Here is a 16,094-nt window from a genome sequence, read left to right on the forward strand (position 1 = left end):
CTCTAATTAGCTGTAGCGGCAGAGGATGCCCATGGCAGCCAGGAAATGACAGTCTTGCAAGGTAATAGAGATGGCAGCCTCTGTATCCTTTTGCAATATTTTTTGAGAAATTTCTAACTTTGTTTTTTTTTTCCTTTAACACTAACAGGGTTTACTACTGTAATGGCGTTGCATTTCTAACCTGTTTTCTACAGGACATTCTTTTCTCCTGTGCTATTCTCCTACTGTAAAAGCAGAGTGATTTGTATGTTCCCTTTTTCTTTGGTTTTCTCCCTCTAAGGATCTGCCATGAGTTAAACTGGCATGTTTTAGGGATTCACAGGTAGTGAACTCTGTAAAAATAGCAAGCTGAAAGATATTCACGCTCTGTCAAAAAAGGCACATCAGAGAAATGACACATTTTTTTTATTTTTTTGTTTTAACAAATTAAAACATATTTTTTATATATTTTTGGACAGCTTTTACATAGAATTTAATCATTACATTAGGTTATATTTCTCCTTTTATTTTTTTTTTCTGCATTCAGGTCTCATGCGGATTCAGTAAAATCGGTACCATCAGAAACGGACTGTAATGACAATGTTGCCAGTCACAAATCTTCGTCCTCCCACAAGCATGCATTAAATGGTTATTTCCAGCAATCTAGTGTATATGACTCTCCATCCCGCGCTGGCTCCTCCTCGGATTCCAGTTTTTACAACCTCCCTAGAAGTTACTCTCAAGACGTTTTACCAAAAGCAGTGTCCCCTTCCGGTATGGACATGGATCCAGATCAGAGTGTATTCAATATGTCTGGAGCCTCCTTATTAGAGTCACAACTAAGGCAAATTTCATTAAGCTATGACATTCCTCCTAGTTCAGCAAGCACTTATCAAGTACCCAGGACTGTACATGAAAACTCATTGGCACAATCGTCAACAAAATTAGAAACCATAACAGATGTTCCTCCGCCCAGACCACCAAAACCTTTTTACTCCTCAGAACGTTCTCCTGCAGAGCACAGTTTATCTCGTACTGCCTCAGAGACTGATAGCAACTACAGTGTTCCCACAGGTGGGATTGCATCATCACGTAGTAATACAATTTCAAGCTTAGAGCTAACCAAATATAGGAAAGGTAAGGAAGACCTCTTTCAATTGTTCAATGTATTTTTCAGTTTGACTTCTTTCAGGTTAACAAAACGGACTGTGTTGTTCAACCTCCCTGGCGTTCAGTTTCCCCAGGATTTTTGTATAAAAAGTGATCCAATTATTTTTTATAACTTTTTTTTTTTTTTCTGTAACTTGCCAAAATGTGTCAAGCAAAGGGTCTAGTATACAGTGCAGGAGAATATTAATGTGTATGCACGTCAATACTGTTCACAGCATGTTTTGTATGGACATGTATAACCATCAATACTGCTAGGGAGGTTAAACTAATGTGAAAATAGATATAGGATTTGGTTTACATCCGCACATCGCACAGAAGTTCCATTAAGAAGCAATTAAATAATGGATCAGTGGATTTTGGCACGGACAGTCCAATCAAAGCACTGTGAGATCCCACCCGTTTTTCATTTTATTCACTGTTTGAAAAAGTTTTTGTTAATGTTATGGTTAGGATTAGCCTAAAGCAGTGGCCCTCAGCCCTTTCATCTAAGGTGTTCCCTTGCAGGTGCTTGTTGGGCAAGGGGCAAAAAAGTAGGAGAGGCAACATGAGACAAACATAGCGAATGGAAGCCCAGGGACTAATAATAATGGGTTCCAAGTTTCCACTGTTTCCTAAAATGCCTGTGTGCTTCTCAGTGTTTTTTCTCCCCCTTTTGTGTATACTGCTTGCTGATTACTGACAGAGACTTTGCTAGAATTGGCCTCAGTCACTGTCAATAGGGCAGAGATTTTGGCCCACTTTTAGTCTGCCCACAGATATTTTGGTCACTTAGACTTTTGGAAGATATTTAGGCAAATGGGTTATGAGATCCACCATATTGTTCATGATATTTGAAATACTGCCATGTGCTGATGTACCCCTGGGGATAATTGTACTTGGAGTATGGTACATGTAATGTAATGGTTAGTATCAATATTACATTACCAGTTACATACTGTACTTGAAACATTTGTTGCTAAAAATTATCATTGGAGATGATTTTTAAGTGGTAGTTAGTGCCAGACGCTGTGCAGACATACTGCTTGGCTCCCGGCTGAGCAGCGTCTTCTGCCTATGGAGGGGAAGGGCGCAGACCAGGTGTGAAGATTTTCTTTCAAAGTTCCTGAAGTAGCTAAAAACATTGGATGAGGTTGATCTGTTCTGGCGATTCACTTACGGTGACGTAAAAAGATAGACGTGTATATACTAATGCAAGCATAGTGACAGTTTCCGTCCAGTCGGGGTTTAGTCGGATTATAACGCAACCCTCATTGATGAGGAAATGCAGCCACAAAACTCCTTCCTGGCAGAGAACTCGGGACTCAGACTATCATTGTGCAGAGATAATAAAACCTGAAATTTATGTTTTTAGTTGTTTTGTTTGTTTTGTTTTTTTTAGTTAATGGGAACCTAAAAAACAACAAACAGATACTTAAGAAAAGGGAATGCTCTGGGTCCTATGGAGCTTTCCTCTCCTTTCACTGTCCTGGCGTTCCACCGCTGTCACACCGGTAGCAGTATTTGACCTATCGGTTAAATACTGCTGTCTGCCAATGCAGAAGGCTAGGGGAAGCCTGCAGGAGCCCGAGAACTCCCTAAGACAGGCCACTCCGTACTGCGCAAGTGCAGGGTATTCAAACGGGGGTGACATCACTGCAATGAGGGGACTGAGATAAGTACGGAAAGGCTCTTTAGGACCCAGAGCCTTCCCTCTCCTTAGGTAAGTATCTGTTAGTTTGTCACTGACTGAACTCGCCAAGATATCTGACGTTTCTTTGACTTGGCGAGCTATCTAGTTATTGACTTATGGAAGTCCAATCATGATGATTGTATTGCCCCTTCATAGTGATAAGATCAAATTGCTTGGTAGATATCCAACAGACGTTTGTTGGATAGAACAGAAGAAACCTTGTCATCCAGCCATGTTATTTTATTACATATGTTATGAGGATTACATTCTCTTAAAGGGTACTTGAAGGGAATAAACAAAATTGAATTACATTATTAGTGAGAAGCCTCTGAATAATTCAAAGGCTTCCCCCATCCTCCTCAACACCACTGATCCAGTGTTGGGACCCTCTGAACATATTTGACAACGGCTTGTCTAAAATGTACTTGCGGCTTTGCTCCCATGTGTAAACGAGCGCAGCCACACTACTGTGCAGGCTGTGCTTACGCAGTGCAGCCGCAAAGAGGAGGAGGGTCCTAGTGAGTAGTGGTGGGGTTAAGAAGGATCGCAGAAGCCTCTTTGGATCATCCTGAGACTTGACCACTACCCCCTCCCCTACCCTTTTTTTTTTTTTTTTAACCCCCTTACAGCTTTGTTTTAAATGTTTCTTACACTTGTCATTTTTTCTTTTGTAGAAATGAGTTCTCAAGATTTCTATGACGTCCCTCGTCCTTTTACTGGTGATAGATCAAATTCTCTTGAGGCCTTTCATAGTCATTTTGTAAGTTATTTTAATACATTCTGTATTCCTGTAAGCAATTGTGTATATCCAGTCTGACCTACATTTGAATTGAATGCATACTTGGTTTCTTTTAGAAAAACAGAAGCACGTTAACGGTGGGAAGTTTCTCAACTGAAGAATTAGATGAAAACTATGTCCCAATGAACCCAAACTCTCCTCCTCGGCAGCACTCCAATAGCTGTACAGAACCTATCCAAGAAACAAATTATGTACCTATGACTCCAGGTACATTTGACTTTTCTGCATTTGGAATGCAAGTTCCACCTCCAGCACATATGGGCTTCAGACCTAGTCCACAGACCCCACCAAGGAGGTCGGTCCCTTCTACAGACTGCGAGCCACCACCCGTAGACAGAAATCTCAAACCAGATAGAAAAGGTACGTTGAGGTTTCACAATGAACTGTTGCTTACTCCTGCCGCTGCTAAGCAAGCCTACCATCTGCTGCTAAAAACCTAACCTGCTTCCTGTAAAGCTTGGAGACTGCTGGTGATATTTTGGCTTAAAATAAGATCAAGTCACAACTAAGTGGAACCCTAATTATACATTTCATTCCAACATAAATACAGATGGATGAGGTGTTAACCACACCTTAATTTTTCTAAGAGGATATAAGTATTTTGAATGTGTAAGACAATGTTGTGTTCTCTGCAATATTTGATGCAATCAGTTCTAATTAAAGGCACATACAATCTGACTGACTATAGATGTTGGCAACTGGTTGGTCATTAAAGGGGAACTGAAATAAGAGGTATACGGAGGCGGCCATATTTATTTCCTTTTAATCAATACCAGTTGCCTGGCAGCCCTGCTGGTCTATTTCTCTGCAGTAGTATCTGAATAACACCAGAAACAAGCATGCAGCTAATCTTGTCAGATCTGACTTTAAAGTCTGAAACACCTGATCTGCTGCATGCTTGTTCAGGGGCTATGGCTAATAGTATTAGAGGCAGAGGATCAGCAGGGCTGCCAGGCAACTGGTATTGCTTAAAAGGAAATAAACAATGTCCGCCTCCATATACCTCTCTCTTCAGTTCCCCTTTAAGACACTTTGGGCATTATGATAACACATTTCTTTGTTGAATGGAAATATTTACCTTAATTCTAGGGTAGAGGGATAATCAGTGACTAGGCAGCTGATACTGCTGGACTGCTCGGTTTGAAAGAGACTAGTACTAGTAGTAAAGCAATGTTTGTAAATCTGGTGATTGAGTTTTCACCTTCAAAACTGCTTTTAACTTGTCTTAATTTTCACCTGATCTTTCAAAACTTGACCAAGTAAGGCCATTGATATCTAGATATCTAATACTTATGGGCACCTTAACTTATTTGATGCTTCTGGACTTAGCTGATTGAAATCTACGCCCTGTTTGGCACCTGTTATCACTTTCAGGGTGTAGATTTCAATTACATTGGCTCACAGGGTCAGGAGCCAATAATATCTGCTTCTGACCAGTTCACGGAGATCTGCTATCATAACGACAGCAGAGCGATTGGGCTTCAGTGACTGGAGAGTGGCTTGAATGGCGAGAGCTACAGGTCCTTGCGGCGTGACAACGGTGAGCCCTGTTTTTGTCCCGGCAGTCTCTGGTCCTTAAGGGACCAGAGACTCTTGGTATTCAAGTGGTTAAATGGATTTATCCTTGACAGCCTTACACTTACTCCTGGTCACATGAGACCTCATGGATTTCCAGTCAATCTCGATGTAGAGAGGTTCTGGAACATCCTCTGTTACACTGGACTTGCCCCAATCAAGTGTTTTTATTTGTATCCTAATAACTGAAATGCTCACAGTAGCCCCTTTTGGTAGATAAGAGTTTGTAACAAAAAATTATCTACTGCTATCTGTACACAAGCAAAAGATTCCCCAGAGTCTGTCATCTATGGCTACACCCAGGAATTGAAAAAAAAACTAACTATTGCTTAATGGGGCATGGACCGCAATAAAACCTAAAACGGTATTCCAAAGCCTGAAAAATTGCTTTCGTTCTCCAAGTCCATTTAGCAACTCTATATGAGCCAAGAGAACTATGTGGGGCTGGAAAAGCAAATATTATTGCAATTATACATTTTTATTGAGACAAAAAGGTTTCACAATGTATAAAATTAACTGAAAATGATTTAGCCTTTCATTTGCCATGAAAAAAATGCTACTTTGCTGAATATTTGCAAATCATGCAGTTTTGAATTGATGAAGATGTTACCGTATGTTTTATGCAAATTCATGGAGCTTGAAAGTTGGCCAATCAAAATAATCAGCTACTACATTTTATTGGTCCAGTTCCAATTTGCATGAATTTTTATGTAATTGGCATAAAATCTGCATCAGCTCGAATCTATTTCATTGAACATCTGCAGAAAGAAGTATAAGTGACATTGTGCAAAAGAAGGTGTACAGTCTGATCAGGCTTTGATTACGAAGAGAATGTGTTTTTTTTGTTTTTTGTTTTGTTTTATTTGGGGAGGGAGGGTGCAAGGTATTCAGCAGATTGAATGCTATGTATTTTGCATAACTTTTTTTTTATGGGAAAGAAGAATAATCTTAACGTCCCTAGGGCCAGACTAGGGGCCTGGTTGACACTAACCCCCACTAGATCTTTTCCAAAAAAAAAAAACAGCGGCCATCAAGGGTGGGCCCAAAGTAGTTGCTTGCCTAGGGCCAGTATGCACATTTACTTCTGGACACACTATTGTTTAAATACCTTTTCTACCTGTAACCTCTAATTAGGGGTCTAATTCTGTTTCAAACACATCTTCCCATTATTCTGGAATGCACTATAGGAATAATTATTCAGATTTCACCACAACCTCAGAAAATATTTAGGCGGGATAGTTTGCAGAGGGTAGAAACAAAACCGCATGTTATTAGATTAGGGATATCTTCCACAACAATTATCCAAATCCATAGGACAATGCTGATCTCCTCATCATTTTGTCTATATACTGTGGCCTTTATTCCAATCACATTTTCTCCTAGGAGAGAATTTTAAGTAGGTGAAAAGGTACTATTAAAATTATATTGAGTATTTTCTTGCATGCTGGTGGCTTAAAGAGCATTTTATTGATAAGGTAGGAGAATACTTAGGAGAATGCTTAGGCATGAGCACGGCCGCATGTTTGGATTAGCACAGAGCCGCTTGTGCAGCTCCAGCTTACTGTGCAGGTGTGACCGGAGTCACGCAGGTGCAATACCAGCATGCTTGTGCTTGAAGAGGAGTGTGGCCCTAATTAGATTACTGACAAGCTATTATAGAAAATCTTTGGCGGGGCCATGAGCGGCAACGCAGGACTGGAGGGCGCAATGGGAAGGCTCATTAGGATCCAGAGGCTTCCTTCTTCTCAGGTAAGTATGTGATTTTGTACCAAAGCTTTGGCTCTGGTAAATTTTTTAAATGCGAGTTAGAGAATTATGGTCTCATCAAAGATTGCCTTCAATACTGTATACGGAGAATTCTGAATCCCGTATAAGATTATTCAACCAGTGATGCTCTAACCACACGCTTCAACACCTTTTATATTCGTAATCGGTGCTTTAACATGAGACGTTCACATTGATGTGCCTTTAATTCTATACATATCAATTAAACACATTTTAACTGGGGTAAAATAGCCCAATAAATATGTACAGTAGCATTGAGCGGCATAACACTTCACCCATCTGTTGATTATAACAACTTTATATCTGCGGTTTTCTCTGATGTATAACTGGTTTAAAAGTACCGTCATTTCCCACACTCCAAGCTGACCTGATACCTGGCATTCTTGCACACATACTTCACATTTTTCCCAGCAGGCAGACCTAGATTGCTGCTCCTTCACAGGAAATTCTGTCTAGCAAATAGTCATTTTTTAAGCAATCTAAGTATACATGCATAAATCTGCTCCATTTTCATTTTGGTTTACTTAAGTAAATTGACACTGTACCATTTACTGTTCTATATGGTAAGAGCAACTCTTGCGCGTGTGCACACACATATGCCTCTTAACTACCAAGGTTTCTGCAGCCTTGAAGTAGCAATAATGGATTGCTGTTGCTTAGAAATCGGTTTTGTCTATTGTGAAAATTCCAGGTATTAGGATTGTTAGCTTGGAAGAAATGTTGTTTTTTTTCTGTTTTTATTATGTTGCTAGGTGATGGCACGTATTTTTAAGCAAAAAAAAAAAAGTTTTTCATTTTGGCAATCTGATGCTCCAATGATTTCCACTTTTTTGTTATGTTACTGTGTTGCCAGAATTGTACTGCATCTAAGCTCAGCGCATAATTTCAAATTAATGAAAAAAACAACAAACTAAAATTATTTACCAAAATATCCAGAATATTAATTATTTAAATCTTTAAAACCTATCATTATACTTGAGAGAAAACGGTAGATTGAAAATTGCATTTGTTTTCTGTAACTGATAACATTAACATCATATTGTCCTATCCAAATGTCCACGTTTGTCATGTCCTATGTAAATTGCACTAGTGCTTTTGCCTTTTATGTTGTTGCAAATTTTGTACATGGCATAAAATTGACCAAACATTTGTGGCTTATTTATTTGCAAAATACCGTGTTTGTTCTTGTATATGTAGTTAAAGGAATAGTGCTTATACTCTTGAGATCTAAAATGATTTATAAAGTACTCGTATCTGTAATATTCAGTGGTCCAAGTATTGGACTGAATTATTCAGGAGTGTTAGTATAGAACTGTAAAACAGTATAAAGCTTGTAAACTGAATCAAACAGGAGTCATGATTTTCATGTGCAGGTACATGTTAAGGTGGGGATAGACTCCTTCACTCTACTGCAGATAGGGGGTATTTTCTGTACCGTATAACATTGAAATGTTACCTTTGGGACAGGGCGTATTTTGAACAGCACGACTGGTTGTTTCCTATAACAATGATACATGAAAGTACATCATTTTTCATCCACTGGACTGAATTTGTATTCAGTTTTTAGCTTTTGAGATGTTAAGTTTTCCCCTTTATCAGATTATTTGTTTTTTAATTGGAAAAAAGTTTTTAATGGGAATAAATGTGATTAAAGGAAACCGGAGACTAAGGAATAAACATTTTATACATACCTGGAGCTGCCTCCAGCCCCTTTGTGCTGATTAGTCCCTCGCTGCTGTCCTCCGCTGTCCACAGCCTCCGCAATCCGGCAAGAGTCGGGGACTCACTGCACATGTGCGGCCCCACCATGCTCCCATCACTGGGAGAGTTCTGCACAGGCACAGAACACTCCCAGCTGTGGAAGCGAGACAACAGGGCCGACTGGCCCTGACTTGCAGATTTTACTGGGAAAGATTGCGGAGGCTGCCGGTGTCAGAGGAATGCAACGTGGGAGAGATCAGGTCCAAGGGGGCTGGAGGGAACCCCAGATATGTATAAAACTTTTTCCCCTTTCGACTCATTGTAGCCGCTGGCAGGACTGTGCATAGCATAGTGTGCAGCGGGCGGTTTCCCTCACCTCCCGGGGGATCCAGACACTGGCAGCCATTCTCTCCTGTGCTCAGAATTTCTTCATCCCCCCAGGTAAGATCAGTTTGTCGTCATGGCAACAGCCGGCGATCTCACTACATGGTCACATCGGAGGGAGAACTGCAGCACTTGAGTGAGTAAGTGTTGGGGCTGCTGCAAATCTCTCTGCAGTGTGATTCCCCCCCCCCCCCCTGGTTTTAGGGTCTAAAAGCTTGCAAAAAAATGTCACCGCTTTTTAGACCCCAAAATCCAGAAAGAATCAGACCGCCAGGGCTTAAGGAAGAAAGTAGGGGTGGGGAATCTGAAGCTAGAAGCTCTGAAGCTAGAAGTCCAGTCTTTCTTTCATTCAGGTATTTTGTAATTATTTTTTTTTTTTAGTATTCAATGCTAGTATTTAGTATTCAATGCTAGTATGGGAGAGATGGAAGCACCTTTAGTTTAGAAATGGAAAAATAACTTTTTAAGACCTTTTTCTGGTATTAGTTGATGAAAAAGACCTATTCTTGGGTTATAAAGGGTTAAATTGTCTATAAACAAGTGGTAAAAGTCAGACTTGCCTGGCACCTTCTTGTAAATTGGGAAAGTTTATTTGCCCTGATCTCACAATGTGAGAGGGATATGGAGGCCACCATATTTATTACCTTGGAAACCATGCCAGTTGCCTGGCAGACTTTTTTATTTTCTGGCAGAAGTAGTGTCTGAATCAAGACTCTGGAACAAGCGTATGGCTACTCTGTTAAATCCTGAGTCGTCGGTGCCTGATCTGCTGCATGCTTGTTCAGGGTCTATGGCTAAAAGTATTAGAGACGCAGGATTAGAGGGACTGCAAGGCAACTGGAAATACATATGGCAGCCTCCATGTTCCTCTCACCTCTGGTTTCCTTTAGGCTACTTACACACCAAGACGTTGCGTTTTAGGAGACGTTATGGTCGCATAACGTGCCCCTAACGCAACGTATGGTGGTGAAGTTGGACGTCAGATTGAGCTGCGTTATGCAGCTCTCAAACCAGCCGCTCCAGGTTAGTCATAGGAAGTCCGGATCTTTTTAAGGATTCGGATCATTTGAATCGGATCTTTGAAAAGATCCAGATCTTTGAAAAGATCCGGATCTTTGAACCGAATCATTTGAATCCTTTTACTAGGGAAGCAGACTGGGGGTGAAATGACTAGCAGGACAGGACTTTCCCTGCACTGTACATTCTGTATGTTCCGGTTTCTTCCAGACAGACATCCACTGGGAACTGAATCTTTCATTGTGATGATCCGGATGATTCGACTCATAAAAAAGATCCGGATCAAATGAACGATTCGTTCATGATCCGGACAACACTACAGTCCCACCACGAGTATCTGCAGTGCAGTGAATATTAATTAGCCATGTGGCTGGCCGCGGAAGAGGAGGGGAGACCTCCTCCTCCAACATTACTGAGCATGTGCAAACAGTCGAACGTGGCTTAGCCCAGTATAACGTACAGCATGCAGCACTTTGTTTTTAACGTGCTGCGTTACAATGTACTGCATCGTGTGCACTGTGAACAGCACATTGATTTTACAGTGCTGTGAGTTAGGCTGCGTTACTGGCTGCTGTAACGTGGGACTTTAACGTCACACTGTGAAACCAGCCTTAAACCAGGTTTGCTGCAAGAAAGTTTTTAAAAAATGTGCTGATTAATATCATAGGATCTTCATGTGCAAACTGCTAGAAATATTAATCTAACAACCAGTAGGTTTCTTCAACTTTTGTTATTGGGGCAAAAGACAGGGCTGATGACCGAACTGAAACTATGAAATTTACTCTTTAACACAAGCGATTCCTTCTTAAAATTAAAATAGGCAGATTATTCCTTCCATTTAAAGAGTGTCCCTGATCCCCCAAATCCCCTCCATAATGCGGGGGAGCGCTTCCTGGTTGGGGCAGGGCTAACCGCCGCAGCCCTGCCCCACGCGCGTCTGTCAGCGCGTATCTCCGTCTCTCCCCCGCCCCTCTCAGTCTTCCTTCACTGAGAGGGGCGGGGGAGAGGCGGCGATGCGCCGCTGACAGACACGACTGGAGGCAGAGCTGCAGCCGTTAGCCCTGCCTCCAGGAGCGACCAAGTCTGCGACCAAGTGTCGCAGTGGGGGGTCTGGGGGTCAAGGGACCCCCGTTTAGCGGGGCTATTGCGGCGGTTTAGCAGGGGCACACGTGCCCCTGCTGACTATGAGCTCTGAAGCGAGATTTATTCTCGCTTCAGAGTCTCTTTAAGAAGTGTGCAGGTCCTTGCAAATCTGAAAAGTGACCATTTGCAAAGCTCTGGTCGGGATTTGCTCTTCCAATATCATTGACTAGATTTTTTTTTTTCTTTTAAATTTAGAATTGCAGACTTAGTGCCACACACAACTTTTATAACTTTTTTTTTATCATGCCATGTACTATTTTAGATGTGTATAGAGGGAATAGTTAGGATTAATATTTTATATGTACCAGTAACTTTATTACTGTGCCAGTAACAATGGTACTTCTTGCCAGAATCAATCAACTCTATAAACCAGAGATGTGGGCATTGACAAGTAGTGGAAGCAAAATACATAATCCCCTGTGATCTCAACAATAACACAAGACTCCAAACCTTGTGTAACAAAAACCCTGATCCCTTTGATTACCCTTTGACCATCATTTGTGTCTAAAACTAATTTACCTTAACTGACCATAGACTATCTTCTTACCTTAAAGGGAACCTAAACTGAGGATGTAGAGTTTTTCCTTTTAAAACAATACCAGTTGCCTGACTCTCCTGCTGATCCTGTGTCTCTAATACTTTTAGCCACAGCCCCTCAACAAGCATGCAGATCAGGTGCTCTGACTGAAGTCAGACTGGATTAGCTGCATGTTTGTTTCAGGTGTGTGATTCAGCCACTACTGCAGCCAAAGATCAGCAGGACTGCCAAGCAACTGGTATTGTTTAAAAGGAAACATCCATATCCTTCTGTTTAGGTTCCCTTTAAATGAAATTTTGATTGAAAAAAAAAAAAGGCAAGTTACTTACCTGGGGCTTCTTCCAGCCCCCTGAAGTATTCCTGGTCCCTTGCAGTCACCACGCACTGCTCGGCTCCCCGGTGTCACCCTCCAAATGCTGGATGTGCAGGCCCATGCTGTGCGCCACCTCCAATGTGGTCCCATTGCTGGGTGCACTCTACGCATGCGCAGTAAGCAAAAATGACTGTCGCACATGCGCAGAACAAGCGCAATGATGGAGGCGCGGACATTTTTGGAATAGAATCCCAATACTCATCTTGACTTTTTTTTTTCTGACCTGTCCATTTTAGTATGTTTAAAAAAAAAACCTGTAACCTCAAAAAGTTCCCCTGGGGGGTACTCCCCTCAGGAGAGGGAAGCCTCAGGGTCCCATTGAAGCTTCTCACACCGTCCTCCGTCCCTCAAAGGGTCTCGCTGCAGCCCTCCGAACAGCGGTGATGTAAATATTTACCTTCCCAGGCCCTGCGCAGGTGCTGTGTCGGCTCTCGGCGTTGAAATAGGAGGAAATACCCGATCGCCGTCGGGTCTGCTCTACTGCGCAGGCGCAAGTCTCCGGCGCCTGTACAGCAGAGCGGACCCGACCGAGATCGGGTATTTCAGTCTACTTCGGAGCTGAAAGCCGCAACAGCGCCCCCGCTGGAGCCTGGAAAGGTAAATATTGAACAAGCTGACTGATTTGTCGGGCCGCTGTTTGGAGAGCTGCAGCGAGACCCCCGTGGGACAGAGGATGGCGTGGGAAGCCTCATTGGGACCCTGAGGCTTCCCCCTCCTGAGGTGAGTACCCCCCAGGGGAACTTTTTGATGTTAGTGTCTCTTTAAGTATCCCTGAATAAAGCCTGTGTACCTTATGTAGGTTATAGCAAGCTGAGACTGTTGTTTTAAACAGAGATAAAGGTCGCCATGCATTTCTCTAGGCATAAAATCTGAAGATCCCATTTATTGGTCATGCTCTAATTCGTAAAACCCGGATAATGCTGTCCAGAGCATTTCAGGACCATTACTAGTAAAGAGAGAGTCCTGAAGCTGCTTTCCATGTGGTGCTTCACAAGACCCTGATGCATCCTCCTTCCAAGCCAGAAGGAAGACGCATCGGGAACATGTGAAGTGTGAGGTGGAACGCAGCTTAGTGACTCTATACACAAGTAATGGTCCTGAAGTGTTGCAGACGGTATTATTATTATTATTATTATTATTATTATTATTATTATTATTATTATTATTAATTCTGAAACCCGGATTTGAACAGCAACACTAGTTATTGGATTTCAGCTTGACCAACAGAAAACTGTGCTGTCCTTTATCTGTGACCAGAGATACTGTGTCATTGGGAAGCTGGATTTCATTTCTAACTTTGAAACGTCCAAAAATGAGCCTTCTGTTGTAGCTTACAGGGAATTTTTCCCCCCTAGTTTTCTTTTATTGCTTTTATTTTGATTTAATGTTACATTTTACTGCCTTATTAAACTTAAGTAGTGAAAATCTAAATAATAATCAAAACCGCTTGTACCTGTGTATATGGATTAATTTGGTTTGAATAAAAATAAAATCAATGCTGTTTTAAAGTGACTTTTTTATTTTGTTTTTATATATACCGTATTTTTTTAATTTTTTTTATTATTGTTACATCCTGTTGGAATACTAATAATCATCGAAATTTGATTGCTTTTGATTTCCCTTTACCACATCTATGTAGTTGCTAAAAAAAATAGAATTTCCAAGCTTTATTCTTATAGAGTTAATGTGAATGTAAGTCATTTGTAGTTGGTGCAAATTTAAGTATAGCAAGGGAGATCTTTTCCCACTTTGGTATATTTCATACAGAATGCTTTTAATGTTTACGTTCATATTTTAGATTTAAGAAATACAAAATGGTAATGATCTGTGCAATAAGATGTGTGCTTAGATTTTAAAAGTGGTGCAGCAAAGCGCAGCACTGGACTCTATAGCTTGTACCGTCCTTAGGCGAGAGAGCATGCATGTCGGAGGAGGTGTGAAGAAAGGCATGAGCAGAATATTCAAGTTTTAAAGCATAGCTGTACTGACGTGCCATGAGATAAAAATCAGTGTATATATACTACTAAGTTAATGTATTTATCTTTTTGCATTGCAAGAATTAGTAAAGCAATTTTATCTGTTTGCATATGAGCCAGTTGAATACAGTCTCTTATCTGACTTGACAAACCATTCTGGTAACACAGGAACGCTGAATTTGTTTTTGTTGGGAGTTGACTGAACAAGATTTTGTCACACTGACATGGCTGCTCTGCAAACTTCAGAGATCAACCCCTGAAAGTGGAAATAAGAATATAAGACACGGGAAGTTAGCGGTGTGTAAATACCACTGCTACCTACTCAAACCATCATGTTTTAGTTTAGGTGTGCTAGGTTTAATATAAAAGGCCTTTTATATAACTTTAACATTAAACGTGCACTTTACAAGAAGTAAAGACACCATCATCATGTTTCACCAATAACCGACTTGTCTGTCATTTTTAAAACCGATGCATTTTAATTTTAACCTGCTGGGCGTTCTGATTCCCGCGGCCTTGTGGCCGCAGGAGGGTTTTTTTTCGCCTGAATTTTTTTTATATCATGTAGCTAGCCTAGTGCTTGCTGCGTGTTTAAAAAAAAAAAAAAATATTCAAATCGGCCCAGCGGGGCCTGAGCGGTGCCCTCTAGCATCTCTGGACGAGCACAGCTACTCCAGAACGCTAGGGAGGTTAATAGCTGTTTATTAGAGCTAAAACAGTGGGCACTTGACCTATGCATTTATAATCTATGAAGCTTTGACGAATAGTGCAGTTTACTTTCCTAATTGATTTTCCTCCTGTTTTGAAATACAAGCTTGGCCTTGCCAAATTAATTTATATATTTCAGCCAGTGATCGATTGATTCTTTTGCATAGATCAATCGGAAATCTATTCAATCGAATCAGGCGATCGATTGATTTTGAGGTCGGATCGATCTGACTGGATGGAAACTCTAGGTTGATTTGCTGCTGGCAGCAGATCGATGGCTCATAGAGTTGCATTGCATCTAATGGTCCAATAATGCATTTAGATTGATTTCCAATAGATTTTATTCTGAAATCTGTTAGAAATCTGTTCCTAGTGTGTGGCACATATCAGATAAATTTGACTTGACAGAAATCTGACAGGAATCTGATGGTCGAATCTGCTGCAAATCTAAGTGTATGGCTACCTTTATCAGTAATCTGGTCTCCTGTACAGAGGGATGATAAGAAATGTAGAGCGACAAAATACAATTGGAGAAACTGTGGGAATAGTTTAAAACCATGATTAAAGCACACACTAGCTAGTTCATAAGAAGTGTGTGTAGAGTAATTATTACTACTGTACATACAGAACGTAACATGCTAGCATGTTAAAATATTCTTGCATTGCTGATCTTATCCCCTTTTTAAGATTATATTTTAACGCATTTAAATCTTATTTAAATACATATTTTTATTACAAATAGTATCGTTCTGGAGGTGTATGATTTTGTTTTGGAATATTGCCTGGTGTCAAGTCTCATCTTTGTGCAGAATCAGTTGACTTTACTCAGGATGTTGTAGGTAACCACTTAAAGTGAACCTAAAGTCACTTAAAAAAAACGAGATTAACTCACCTGGGGCTTCCCTCAGCCCCCTGCAGACGATCGGTGCCCTCGCAGCTCCGCTCCGATGCCTCTGGACCCGCCGGCGAGCACTTCCGGTTTGGCCGTCATCACCGGCCGACAGGGATGGGAACGCGAGTGATTGTTCGCGTTCCCAGCCTGTATATCGCCCCCTATGCTGCTATTGTGACCTCCTGGCCGCAATAGCAGCATAGGGGGCGATATACAGGCTGGGAACGCGAACAATCACTCGCGTTCCCATCCCTGTCGGCCGGTGACGGCCAAACCGGAAGTGCTCGCCGGCGGGTCCTGGGACATCGGAGCGGAGCTGCGAGGGCACCGATCGTCTGCAGGGGGCTGAGGGAAGCCCCAGGTGAGTTAATCTCGTTTTTTTTTA

At 41.4% G+C, this 16,094-nt stretch overlaps 1 protein-coding gene across 3 annotated transcripts in view; it reads left to right on the forward strand.

Annotated features, from left to right (window-relative positions):
• Positions 1-16,094, forward strand: part of GAB1 (GRB2 associated binding protein 1) — a 116,180-nt gene that overhangs the window by 87,265 nt on the left and 12,821 nt on the right. For all 3 annotated transcript variants that reach the window (XM_068279549.1, XM_068279535.1, XM_068279542.1), the window contains exons 4-6: positions 527-1,116; positions 3,493-3,578; positions 3,674-3,977. In XM_068279549.1, the coding sequence (XP_068135650.1) occupies positions 527-1,116; positions 3,493-3,578; positions 3,674-3,977 (980 nt within the window). The remainder of the gene's footprint in view (positions 1-526; positions 1,117-3,492; positions 3,579-3,673; positions 3,978-16,094) is intronic.

The sequence above is a fragment of the Hyperolius riggenbachi genome, chromosome 1 (assembly GCF_040937935.1).
Source record: "Hyperolius riggenbachi isolate aHypRig1 chromosome 1, aHypRig1.pri, whole genome shotgun sequence".
Classification (NCBI taxonomy): Eukaryota; Metazoa; Chordata; class Amphibia; order Anura; family Hyperoliidae; genus Hyperolius; species Hyperolius riggenbachi.